Source organism: the organism of the source record quoted next, unplaced genomic scaffold (genome assembly GCF_019419815.1).
Source record: "Pyrus x bretschneideri cultivar Hongxiangsu unplaced genomic scaffold, Pyrus_bretschneideri_v1 Contig1, whole genome shotgun sequence".
In the NCBI taxonomy this organism is placed as follows: Eukaryota; Viridiplantae; Streptophyta; class Magnoliopsida; order Rosales; family Rosaceae; genus Pyrus; species Pyrus x bretschneideri.
The window spans coordinates 17,951,369-17,964,323 of NW_025999390.1; the positions used below are offsets into that span (position 1 = coordinate 17,951,369).

The 12,955-nt window shown below is 37.9% G+C and overlaps 1 protein-coding gene across 1 annotated transcript; it reads right to left on the reverse strand.

The window, feature by feature from the left end:
* Nucleotides 1–2,519: 2,519 nt before the first annotated feature.
* On the reverse strand, nt 2,520–9,991 carry LOC103958010 (ubiquitin carboxyl-terminal hydrolase MINDY-3). Its single transcript, XM_009370232.3, has 7 exons — nt 9,404–9,991; nt 6,522–6,600; nt 5,874–6,025; nt 4,492–4,615; nt 4,165–4,350; nt 3,983–4,054; nt 2,520–3,859 (listed from the first exon to the last, which is right to left on the reverse strand). Exons 1-7 carry the CDS (start codon nt 9,823–9,825, stop codon nt 3,035–3,037), a joined length of 1,860 nt encoding a protein of 619 aa, XP_009368507.1. The 5' UTR covers nt 9,826–9,991; the 3' UTR covers nt 2,520–3,034.
* Nucleotides 9,992–12,955: the final 2,964 nt, after the last annotated feature.

Consider the following 12,955-nt stretch of genomic DNA (forward strand, 5'->3'; position numbering starts at 1 on the left):
GTATTTCATGAAAGGACAAAGCATATAGAGATTGGTTGTCATTTGGTAAGAGAGAAGATTTAAGGAGGACTGATTCGTATGGCATACACACGAACAACTGACCAACCAGCAGACATCTTCACCAAACCATTGAGTTCTACACAATTTGAAACATTGCTCAGCAAGTTGGGTGTTATTAACATACACTCCAACTTGAGGGGGATTGTTAAAGAAGATATCTCAGATTAATTATAGTAAATATTGTAAATCTGTAAATTAGTTATTTGCTTACCTGTTATGGTTTGTTTTCCTTGATTGTAGGCATTAGTTTAGGATCAGGAATGTACATGTTTCCTATATATCTTGTAACCCTAGCTTTCGGTGAATACAAGAAAAACCATTCTACTATATTACGTTTCTTAGAGGAATCACTCCGATTGCTGCGATGGTTGGTTGGTTAGAAGGAAAGAAGAACGAGGAACGAAGAGAGAGACAAAGAAGCCGACTAATTATAGACCGAATAAAATAAGTGAGTCCAAATAATTGGTCTGCCGACTATTTAATATGAAATTGCACCAAACAACTGGCTTGATACTATTAATCCTATCCGTTTCTTTATACGATGTGTCAAACAAGATCGTTGTGTTAATTTATCACATCGTACCATCAAACTCACCAAATGATAGGTGATCTGACAAGAAAGTTAATTAACAATAATTGGGTAAATTTTAAGGGAATTTTGAATAAAAAATTTCTCACAAAACAAAAATTTAATAAAAAACGCCTAATGAATAATTCTTAACCATTAAGTATAAAATAAACAGTACCCCCAACAGGCAACAACAACCAAAACCAAGGCCCAGCTTGTTGGGTTTTGATCACATGGATGTTGTCATTTTCATTAAAAAAAATTTACCAAGTGCTTTTGTCATTTTCAGTTTTGGGTATGGATAATTTTTTTAACAAACGACATTATTTACATTAAATTAAACATGATATGGTACAAAAAATGTGGTAAGTAGAGCATTTACGCTCGAACCAAGACAAGTATAATTTCTGTTATGGTACTAAAAGTATCAAATCTTTTTAGGGTTTACGGGTTAGATTTTTTCTGTTAGGGTTTACATGAAAGACCAGATTGATGCATTACATTTGCTGCCTGCAATTATAATTTCTTGTAAAGAATTTCAGTTTGGATTTTTGCTTTTTTTGTTTTTATATGATAAAATTTGTAAACATAAACTAGGTGCATTGCACTGTTTGATTGCTGAATTATATGAGGGATTGTAACTGAAGCTTTTGGTCTTATTTTTTTGTAATTCATGCTTTGGTTTTAGAAATGATGGTGCTATCCACACACCTCTTTATATCTTCCACACAATCTTGTTAATTTCTGTCATTTGATCATCTTCAATTCTTTGAACCATTCGAAAGTTAAGAAGAATGTGCGGAAGGTAAACAGGGATGTGTGGATAGCACCACCCTTTCAAAAAATGAGTGAAAATTTTCGGCCTTTTTGTGAGATTATGCTTTTGCTATCTGAAAAAATACTGAAACTTTTTCGCTTTACGTAAAGTTAGCTTTTTTTACTTGAAGGGTACCTAAACTTCCGGGTTTTTTTTGGTAAGAGTATGCTGCTGTGTTTTTCTGAGAAAAGACTGGAAGTTTTGGGCTGTACGTAATATTATGCTTTGTTATGTTAAAAAGGACTTCAATTTCTGGGCTTTTTTCTAAGATTATGCATTGCTTGCTGAAAACGACTGAGAACTTCGGCCTGGAATTCGATGCCAGAAAAGAAGAAAACATGTAAGAAAGCGGAGGAATCGAATGCGGATCAAGTTGGTTCCTTCAGCTAAAGTGGCTCAAAATATTCATGATGTAAGTATTCCTTCTTTTCCTTTATTCCTCTTCATTAATCTATGGTTTGTTTGTAGTCAGTTAATGTGACTTGTTTGATCTGAATATGTTGTCAGGAAAATATGATGCTCATGCAACTTTATTCCACAACCAGGACTGAAAAAGTTGTCTTTTTGTCAATCTGATTTGGCTAAACTGTTTTGTTTTTGATGATTTAGTTTGTTTAATTACTTCGTTACATTATCTGCAGAGGAGGCTCGCAAGGAAGACAACGTTTCGTTACTTCAATCATGGGGATCTCAGGAAAGACACACGTAAGTGCCATGATTGTAACAGAGCGTGGGCTGTAGGTGCAAAATTGAGATGATATTAATAGGATTGGGACAGTACGGTAGTACAAAGATGCCAAAATCTCAAACGTGAGGAATGTCGAGCCACTGACTGTTAAGGACAAGGTTTGAATTATGTAGTATGGCTGCAGTTATGTTTTAGCTGAAACTCCATGCATACGTTCACTATCTAACGGTTAGATATGTTCATATATGATATAACCAGTCGATGGTGAATGCATTAAATACATACATGTACGGTAGCCAAATCCAGATAATTAATGCTATTTATGCATATGTGCTATTCTGTAAGCAGTGTAGAACTTTGATAGGCAAAATTGTAAAAATCGGAAATAAAAAAGAAGCTTATAGCTTTTAACCTTGCAACAAGGTTCAGGGAGAAGGGATTACATATGTAACACATCAAGACCAGGAAAACTTGCTACTGTATAACAGCTGTAATGCAGTAAAAATCATTACAATAATTTCGACGACGAGACAGACTCGATGTTTGTTTATTGAAGTCCTTCCCAGGAACTGATAGCTCCTCGACTCCACAACAAAGGTGATTATATAGATGAATTTTACAATTTGAATAGACAATAAACTTGCACAAGATCTTTTTCCCCCTCCGTTCAATATGTTGACGAATCAAAGATCGAATTGATTGCTGAAGCTGCAGCATGTACATAGGACGCCATCGACACTGTCCACGTATTGAGACTGACGAAAACGTTAGATGAACACTCTTTGTATCTTAAGGGTGGCACTTCACACCACAAGCTCATCCTTTTGGCTTGCAATATTAGTTCTCCTGCTTCAGCAATGAAAGTACGACAAACGATACCCAAATAAGATTCTCAAACAACTCAGACTATGCTAGGCGGGTCACCTACCCAATTGCAGACAGCACGGGGCCAGCGAGTTCTTATGCAGTCCACCAGAGGTGCATGCTGAGCAGGCTCCGGCTTAGCAATTTCTGTGACTTTCCCTCCAGATTCATTACCACTAGAAGCTGAGGTCACTACCACATCTGTCATGTATTCTTCAGGAGTCCACCTTGGAGGTACCGACACCCTCAATTTTGTGAGCCTAGGTCTTTGAACTGGAATCTCGCCTCCTGAGCTTGTCTGGCTTCCATTTAGGTCAGATTTTGCAATTCCATTAAAATGGTAAAGATCAAACACCTTCTTACCCATCAATCCAGTTGAATCCTTTAGGCCTCCTAAGCTCTTGTCCAAATCCAAAATGACCTGCCAGAATTCGCTCCATACAATAAATCCTGTGCTGCAGAGGAGGTCAACCTTCTCAGTAGGAAGTTTTACGTTAGTTTCCCTAAGGACTTGATGAAAGCCTTCTACACTAATAAAACCACCGCCACCGCTCTGATCTTGTGCATCAAAAGCTTTCCGAATCTGTGATTCCCTTCCTTCCAGTTCATTCTCATCTTGGACAGTGGTATCAAGAGAAAAAAGGACTGTATAGTGAGACTCGCTTCCAACTACCCAGATTGGCCATTTTGGACTTTTCAAATACTGACCAACCTTACAGAAATTTAGGGATTCTAACAGAGTGAGGAATCCAACTTCCACAGTTTTGGATATGCCTTTTAAAGACATGCCACCACCCAAATCCATCTTTCCATCGAAAACATTAGGGACTGCCTGCCCGCAGAGCAATAAGTTCACAATTTCCTGTTCCATAACATACAAGGCAGAACAATGAAATTTTAATGCAAAGTTCATAAAGAGAATAGCAAATGGATCAAGTACTGAAGCACTGGGCCAAAAGTGGAACTCATTCATATGGATGCGTACCTGTGAGGCATGGCCAAACGGAGCAGTGACAAGGGGTAGGCTGGGGTCGTCCCTATCAGATTGAACTAAGTCCTGCAGTAGAGTAAGTTCAATAAATTAGTTTAGTTAACAAAAAAATATCACTGCATTACTGAATTAAAGTGTACAGTGTTCAAAAGAGCTTTCAAGCTTAAAAACCATACCAGTCCACGAGAAAGTAAAGCAGAAATAAGGAACAGCAGTGCCCCCATACGACTTTGAAAAGCAGGAAGCACTGCTTGGAGCCTCTGAAATGCACTTTCTTGTGTTGTGTATATGCTAACTCTTAGCACTTTATGCAAATCAGCAGCCGATTCGATTGAAAGACCTTCAAGTGACTTGGTTATTACCTGTCAAAGCAGAAATATAAAGGCTCAAAGCTTAATTCAAACCAAATCCATATGAATATTCTGCAAGTGCATCATACATTATTCTTGTCAGGAGAAAAGAAAAAAAATAAGTGCATGAATCACTAGCTCCAGTTCACTTACTTCATCATTCAGTCTGTCCTCAGACCTCTCAGTTTCTTCTCCAATAACACTCAAAGTCGCAATCACCGCCCTTTTGTTGCTTCCACATAAGAACAATATCTCACCCATACTTCTAATAAGTACTCTGTCAAAAGGACGAAGTGTTGGTTTCAGCAACATGAATTCCCATGAGTCAACTTAATCAATCATGAAAAATATTATCAAATTACCAACATGAATCAACATAGGGTCAAATAATTTTCATACAGCGAGGATGCAAGAAGATGGTGCTTAGAACTTTCATGAAAATTTTCTTATAATCCTATTTCAAACCGGGTTGAGACACATATCAGGCAGTCGTCTTTTTCTTCCTTTCAGCATGATTTGGAAATATAAGGTTTCACTCAAGGTTATGGTTTTTGGCTCAGTTGGTGGTACATGGGAAGGTTAACACCAGCAATTTGCTCCAAGGACATGGGCTGGGATCCTTTTTATGCCCAGATTGGTGTATTTATGCAAGAGCTTGGGGGAGAGAGTGGATCATGTTTTCTTATCTTGCCCTTTTAGTTGTAAGTCAGGGTGCTTTTTATTAACCAGAGTAAAGTTTATTGGTTGGCGACAAAAGACTGTTTTGTTTGTTTGCTGAGAAGTTAATTATTGGGTGGTGGAAGGAAGGCTAATCAATACATGGGTTGTTTGGGGTTGGCTATTATTAAGGCTATTTGGTCAGAAAGGAATCAGCGGATCTTTGAAGATGTTGGGGGGATGGAAGTGGAGGAGGTGTGGAAGTAGTTCAAGTTTTGGGCAGCGCTTAGGGCTTCTGGATCTCGTCTTTTGGGTGAGATTCTGTATCTCTTAGTCTTTACGAATACCTCTTTATCCAATACTATGCCAAATAGAAAGAAAAAAAAATACATATTTGTGCCAATTTCAGAGAAAAGAAAATAATAATCCTAAAAGCAGAAGCCTTGCACGTAAAAAGTCAAGGTATAATGTGAAAGCGTAAAACAATTTCTGAAGAGCGCAAGAGATAGTAAATCTTACAAAAGTTTAACATACAAAGGTAAAGTGGTTACAAAAAGTAAGACTTACTAGTCATTAGCCTTGCACATAAAAACAACTGAAAAACATTTTTGCACATCCTATAAAAATGCTCTGATTTCTCCTTATACTTTATGTAGAACCATAAGTTAAACAATATTTTTCCAGTGAAATTAGTGTATGTTTACTAAGGAGGGAAAAGTTTGCCGTGTGTGCTTACAACTCAATAATGTGCAACAGAAATGAGTTAACCAGAATGGATGTACAGGAAGTGTCTGTGGCTTGTGCTAATTACAATATGAATAACTTAATGCATAAGCATGTTCAACCATCATATAAATTACCATGCAATGATTAATCACCTTGCTTTTGCATCTTCAGTTAGAGAGGCAAAATTATTTGTTGCAACACACTGACTATTAGACGGTGTCCTTGAACCCGTATTTTGATGCATGTTTGGTGCAACTTTACCTAATTCAGCTGGGTAGAAAAGTAGGTATTTGAGAACAAATGCCTGCACAACCAAACAGTAAATACTATTACCAGACTAAAAGAGAATCATGGAATGCCTGTCAAGTCAATAACATTTTTTAAAAAGCACCAAGAAATATTAAATAATAATACTAATAAATTGAAGAAACATCAATTAAACCTAGGGGGTGGGTAGGGGCAAAGACACATATCTTATTACAATGACAGAAGCATGTCTCAAAAACATCACATATTAAAAAAAGAAAAATTCTTCATATGACACATAGATATTAGGAAAAAAAAAAAGAATAGAAGGCTCAACACAATCTTTTTGTTTCCTCCCACTGTAATTTCACTCACATCAATAAAATTGCGGAGTGAAAAAACTTTCTTATGAGAATAGCATGAAAATTGAGTTATATTCTTCATAATACAAAAGGTGCCCTTGATATTGCATTTGCAAAGCAAGAGAATTTTGAGCAACACCACATTATTAAAAGAAACACATAACATATTATGTTGAGAAATCAGGAAGTTACTTGAATGGCTGCTAAAACGCCACAGGGCCCACCTTCATGCTGCACTAGACCCATAGATGTTTCTGGATCAGGGCTAAACCTATAAAAAAAAGTTTTTTAAATTAGCCAAACAAGTGAAACAACCACAAATTTATTTTTCAATACGATAATAACAGTAAACAATGGAGATCATATTAAGGATGTGATGAAATTCAAAGTGAGAAGAGAATTCAGTAAACTTGTTAAACATGGAGGCAAAATTTCTAACCAGGCAAAAGTTTCCACAAGTGATTTAAATATGTCCATAACTGGTGTCTTACAGAAGTGGTTCCGATAACTTATATATTATGGTGGCATAATTGGATGATGCACAAAGAAACCTAAGTTTTGAGCATAGAATCATAAAACTACAACAACACAGAACTGTTGAGTTGATTCAGTAAATTTAAATTGATTGTCTTCTGATGAATAAAGTATAAAGTAAACTAACTGCGGCACATGTGGATTAGTAGGAGCATGACCAGATATGAAGGTTTTGATCTCCATAACCTGAAAAGGCTAACAATAATCCCTTTCTCTGTTTGTTTTTGTTCTTTTCTTCCCATCATCATTCCAATGACATACTAAAAACAAAGAGGTGGGCCATAGTTTCAGTGAATTGAGTTTTGAAGGTCCAGTATAGAGTTTCTGCTAGCTAGCAAAGAACAACTAGAAGAACAAAAACTTCCATCCATTCAGTGTTAGCTTGGAGGGCCCTTTAAACTTTCAAAGAAGTGTAAAGATAAAAATGATAGACAAATACTCCGGAAATGCATCGCCATGTTTTTGTCAATGTATGCCCCTATTAAATTATCAGCAAAACCATAAAACATTTCATGAAGATGTATTAATATCCTTATTCTTAAGTTCCTATCTCTGTCTGTGTAACGTGAGTCCAACCATACACATAACCAATGCCATGGCCCAACACCCATACTCTATTTCAAATATGGATCCAGATATCCAGCTGATTGGAAAGAATGCATACTTTTCTATAGTAAATCTGCCACATCATATCCTTTAAAGCTTTACTAAAAGTCTACAACCAAGTCAGCTTTTTCATGCTATGTGGGTAAAGATTGCATAAGCATGTGATGTGTGCCTCAGGGAAAAGTAACAAATGTGTGAAGGCGACCAAGTTTTTACCATTATACAACAATCATCACAATTAAGCTTAAGCTTTTTATCAACCTACACATTCCCACCCCGTTTGTTATATGTGGAATGGTCTCCAAAGAAAAAGTAAATGAGAGAAACAAGTTCCTTTGATGGATTATGCCGCCAAAAGCAATCAAAGACAACCTAAATCCATCAGAATTGGGGATTTCACTTCTTTGCTATCTTTTTTCTAAGGGAATGTGTCATTATCTTCATCTAAATATACATTTTTCTTTCTTTTGAGAAGATCGTAGGACAGTTTCTAGAAGGCGGAAACTCTGGATCATATGCATCTAGAGTTAAAACCCAGAATATCATGATCTCCACCGTCTAAATCACATACTAGAAGGTGACTAAGAAAACTGCCCCGTAACTTCGGGAGAAGGGGTGTCCCTTCGCAAAGGGAGTCGCAGTGAATAGGTCCGGTCAACTGTTTACCAAAAAGCACAGTCTCCGCAAAGTCGTGAGACCATGTATGGGAGTTGATTCCTGCCCAGTGCAGGAAGGTCAAGAAAGGAAGGCTGGAATGCCAAAGGGCGTTTATTATTAAGTCCAATTCACCCAACCCGATAGTACATACCCATTTTGGGAGATAATAAATCTTCTAGGCATTTAGTCTGGATGCAACACAAAGCCAAGAATAGGAGGTAAAAATTTTGGTCCTTTGGTGTATTTAAGAGTTAGTCCATCTCTTTCCATACTTTCCAACCTGCTTCTCTGATTTGGATGGCTAAAAGAAGGAAAAAGCTTTATGGAGTTAATGTCTGCTAGTTTTTAGGGTAATTTAGAGTGAGCGTAACAAACGGATTTGGGAGAATCACAGTGCGCAGAGAGAAGAGGTTTCACTGTGATAAACGTCAGATTTTGGTCTTCACTTTGGGCTTTAATGTCCAGAGCTTTGGGATATTTTGTTTTCTTCTATTTTGGAAGATTCCAAAGTAGCTGTTCATTAAGAGTCAATTAGTGTCATTAGAATTATGTTAAATAGATTTTATAATAAATACTCTGGCAGTACAACATTCTGTTCTCGTTAATACAGTTTTTATGATAAATTAATAACCTCTATGGGGTGACCCTTTCACGACAACACAGCTCCCACCCCTATACCTGATACATCACATTCCACATTTACTCCCTTCTGGCTTTACCTTCAGGGATTCTCACCTTTGATGTTTTGGTTCTTTCTAATCATGACACTTTTCTTGTTTCTTTTGTTTGTGTCCAGCCAGTGTTGTGTGTGTTTTTAAGGCTTATCCGGTCTGATTCCACCTAGTGGCAAATTCAACCAACAGAGAAAGCAACCCTAGCCCTTAGCGCAAGCACTAAGTAATTAAACTACCTTTGTGAATGAAACAATAACCTGTCTCTCTTGCTATGTTTCTGCATTATGACACTGATTAAAAGACCCGCTAAAGTCATCAATTTTTTTACATAGCTGCTTACTTTTAAGAAGAATATTGCGGCTTACTTGCATATAAAATGCAAATGAAATGTTTTGAACATAGAAAACAAGAACCCTAGACCAGTCTACAAGATTATAACAAACTCGAAAGTCAGATGTTGTACGTGAACTCAACTCCCTACAAAGACAAATCTTTTTCTAATTCCCAGCCCCATCCCAAATGAACCGTTCCACTGGTGCATCAAAATACAAACTTTACAAGAAAAGCCATAAACTTTACAAGAAAAGCCATCAAAATACACACCTTATACCCTGATTACTCCACTGCGCAAGAATGCCCTTGGTAACCTCGGCCCCGAAAACCATCGAAAACAGCTGCTTTGCATCCTCTTCGCTCAACCCCTTTCCCAAATTCACTTGCTCCAAACTCAATTCCTTATCTTTCGTCACCACCTTTGGCGCCAAACCCGAACCGGAACCCGCAGACCCGGACAACACCTTGCTAGGTGAAGCCGAAGGCGAAGACTTCTTGGCGACCAGCATTCTCTTCTCAGCTGCAGCAGCCATCAGCTCTCGCTGAAGTCTGCGGGTCTTCACTTCCGACGGCTCTTCAGCCGGAGCTCCGGCGAGTCCGTCCCTGGGCTTGCTACGCTTGGGATCCGGAGGTGAATTCTGCATACTCATCCGTAGTGCCATTCGGAGGTCATCCTCCTCGTGATTCGCCATTGGAACTCTTTAGATCCAAGGCTCAACAATTAGGGTTCCGATTCCAAATCGCACAACAGCCTTTGAGATTTGAGAAAGAAGGAGAGGAGGAATCGGAATTGGAATTCAAAACCCTCGATGGGAGGGTTAAACGTTAGCAAGACATGGAAAGAACGGAATGAAAATTATGAGAGACGACGAATTCCAGGCCATATACCACGCGAAACGGTGCGTACAAGGTAGCGACAACAACCGTGAGTCCATCTGAAATTACGATTTAGGTCTTCGTGTTTTGTGTTACGGTTTATAAAATGAGGATATTTTTGTCAATTACCATTGGTAGATAGGATAAGCGTTACATTGACGTGGCCGGTGATACCTTTCCTTTAATGGGAGCAAAGCAAAAGCCGTTTCCTGTTGGACGAATCTTTTTCCTTTTCTTGAATTATAATTCAATTGAAAAAAATAATTTTTTAATTAAAAATTCATGATCATTGATCTTTTAACAATTAATTTGATTAAGGTTGAGAGACTATTACCTTAATTAGATTAAAATTAAGAAACCATTACTCTAATTATTATTACATTTTTCTTATTTGATTTTCTATATTTTCCCTTTGATTCAACGTTTCGTGCGTGTCCCACAACTTAATTTGACAAAAAATTTAACGAAGTTAATAAAAGACTATAACTGCACGTTTTAATTAATTAACGCTTGTTATATTAGCACCCCACAAAATGTTGAATGCATCCCACATTAAAATTTACCTCACAAAATGTTGAATGCATCCCACATTAAAATTTAGTATTAAATGATTTATTTACCCTATTATGCAATAGCAATTTTGACCTTATAAAGTTGAAAAATAAATAAAAATTATATATACACTCCAAATCACTTTTAACATATTATTTATCCTCTTCAACTGTCAAAACCCTTCCAACCCTCCATTGTTGAACAAAACCTTAATCAATGAAACTACAAACATGTTGATTGAGAAAAATTATTTTTGACGAATAAAACACAAAATTGATGTTTCGGAAGCTTCAGATGAGGTAAGTCTTCATTTTTTTTTAATTGTTTTAGTGATTTTGACGACATCGATAATTACTTAATCTTGTGATGCGTTATTCAAGCTTTTATGTCCTGTATTCATCTTTTAGGGATCACATAGATTACATGAAGGATTAAACATCTAAAATTATCATCAAATATTAAAAACCGACGACATGGGTTTTAATGGTGGAATTGAAAGCTTTATAAGATTTGAGAAAGGTGGGATCTATAGAAAATATGGGGTGCATGTAAAAAATGTAAGGTGCATATTAAGAATATGGGGTGTGAGGGTATTATGGAAGAAATATGTGAGGTGTATTAAGATAATTTTTAATTGAACAAGCAATTTTTTTTTTTTTTTTGGAATACTGGAACAACAATCCCAGGGCTAAGGAGCCACACAAACAGAAAGCCAAACCAAGCAAACAACAACCGAACACGGGAAACAAACTTTGTAGGAAGCTACAAGAAAGAATGACGCAGCACCACATGCCAAAGCGTCACTCCCCAGAAAGCCAAGAACACCTATTGGGGACAAGGCAATCCATCAAAGTTTAAGACAAAAACCAAGGAGGATAGGGGTCGGTCAACCCACAAAACATCGCACATCTCCTTAGACTTCTGCGACACTAACAAATCTGCCGCCTTGTTGGCTGATTGAGGAGTCTAAGACCAGTGGCAGTCCTGAAAGGAATCCCTATACTTCTGGACTTGCGCCAAAATAGGATACGCCCTCTAACTGCCATCTTCCAACTTACCATTCAAACAAGAAACCAATTCCAACGAATTCGATTCAAGAAATATACAAGTAAACCCTTGAGAAATACCCAGTTCACAATTAAGCAAAAAAGCCAAGGCCTCAGCTTGACTAACACACAAAACCTCAATAGCCCGTCTACTAGCTGCCAAAAATTTCCATATACTATCCCATGCCACCAAACTCACAAATCTCAAATGTGAAGACTCAACCCAACTAGCATCCACATTGATTTTAACAAAAGGAGCATGAGGCAGGGACCAACGAGTTTCCAAGTCCTCGACAGACGCAAGCACCTCCCGTTGAGCCTAATCAATCCTACGAGCCACAAAAAACACTCCCACATCATTATTAACAACAAAAAAGGTTTGAGCCGCGTTGATAGTGGAATGCTTAAAGATAAAATTGCACCTTGTCTTCCATATGCACCAACACTTGAAAACCAACATAAGCCAAAAGCCACTTCCTCTCCTGAGTAGCCTACTGATCTGAATGAAGAAGATCTTCGACTCATTGCCGCCAAGACGAGACATTTGTCCTATGAACCTTGAGATTTAGAGCACCTCCAAACCAGAAAGCTTCCACCCAAGGACATGTCAGAAGAAGATGTTCAATCGATTCCTCTGCGTTATGATAGGATAGGACCCAACAGTGAGTGGGCAAATTTCCGCTGAAACAAATTAGCCATCGTCGGAAAGGCACCGTGTAAAGCCCTCCAGAGGAAATGACGATTTTTTTGGGGAGTGTTCAACTTCCAAATAAATGTCCATACACGAGGAGAGAAAGAGAGGTACAAGGTGAAAGAGGCAAGCCCGCAGAACTAAGCATTCTTGAAATTCCCAATGGTACCCAGACTGTACTGTAAATCTGCCACACTTATTATATGGCCAAACAAGCCGATCAGCTTTTGACAAGTCCCCAATCTGTAAATCATGAATTACAGCCATCTTATTCTGAGATAAAAAACCCATAAGGAAGTTAATATCCCAGGACTTGGTAGAGAGACAGATTAATGTATCAACACGTAGATTCCGCGACACCGAGACTCTTCTTTGTGGAACAGGATGACCCATAGGAAGAGAAGGAAGCCATTTATCCACCCAAACCCGAACATCTCTGCTGCCTATAATCTACCAATGCGCTTCATCCAACAACAAATCCCGACCCACCAACAAACTAGACCACAACCAAGATGCACGGTCACCCCGTTTAGCCTCAAGAAAAGAATAATAGGGAAAATATGACACACCCCGACCGAAATCAGGGTATGCTGGCCATCACGTGAGGGTGACGTGACCAATGTGCATAGTGCGGAAGCTAAGAATAATAATAAAAGT

Coding starts and splice junctions, on each gene's coding strand:
- LOC103958010 (XM_009370232.3), bottom strand. CDS start 9,825: ATGGCGAATCACGAGGAGGATGACCTCCGAATGGCACTACGGATGAGT. Junction 6,601..9,403: donor TGGAGTAATCAGGGTATAAG/GTGTGTATTTTG, acceptor TTTTTTTTATAG/GTTTAGCCCTGATCCAGAAA. Junction 4,055..4,164: donor CTTTACTTTCTCGTGGACTG/GTATGGTTTTTA, acceptor ACTCTACTGCAG/GACTTAGTTCAATCTGATAG.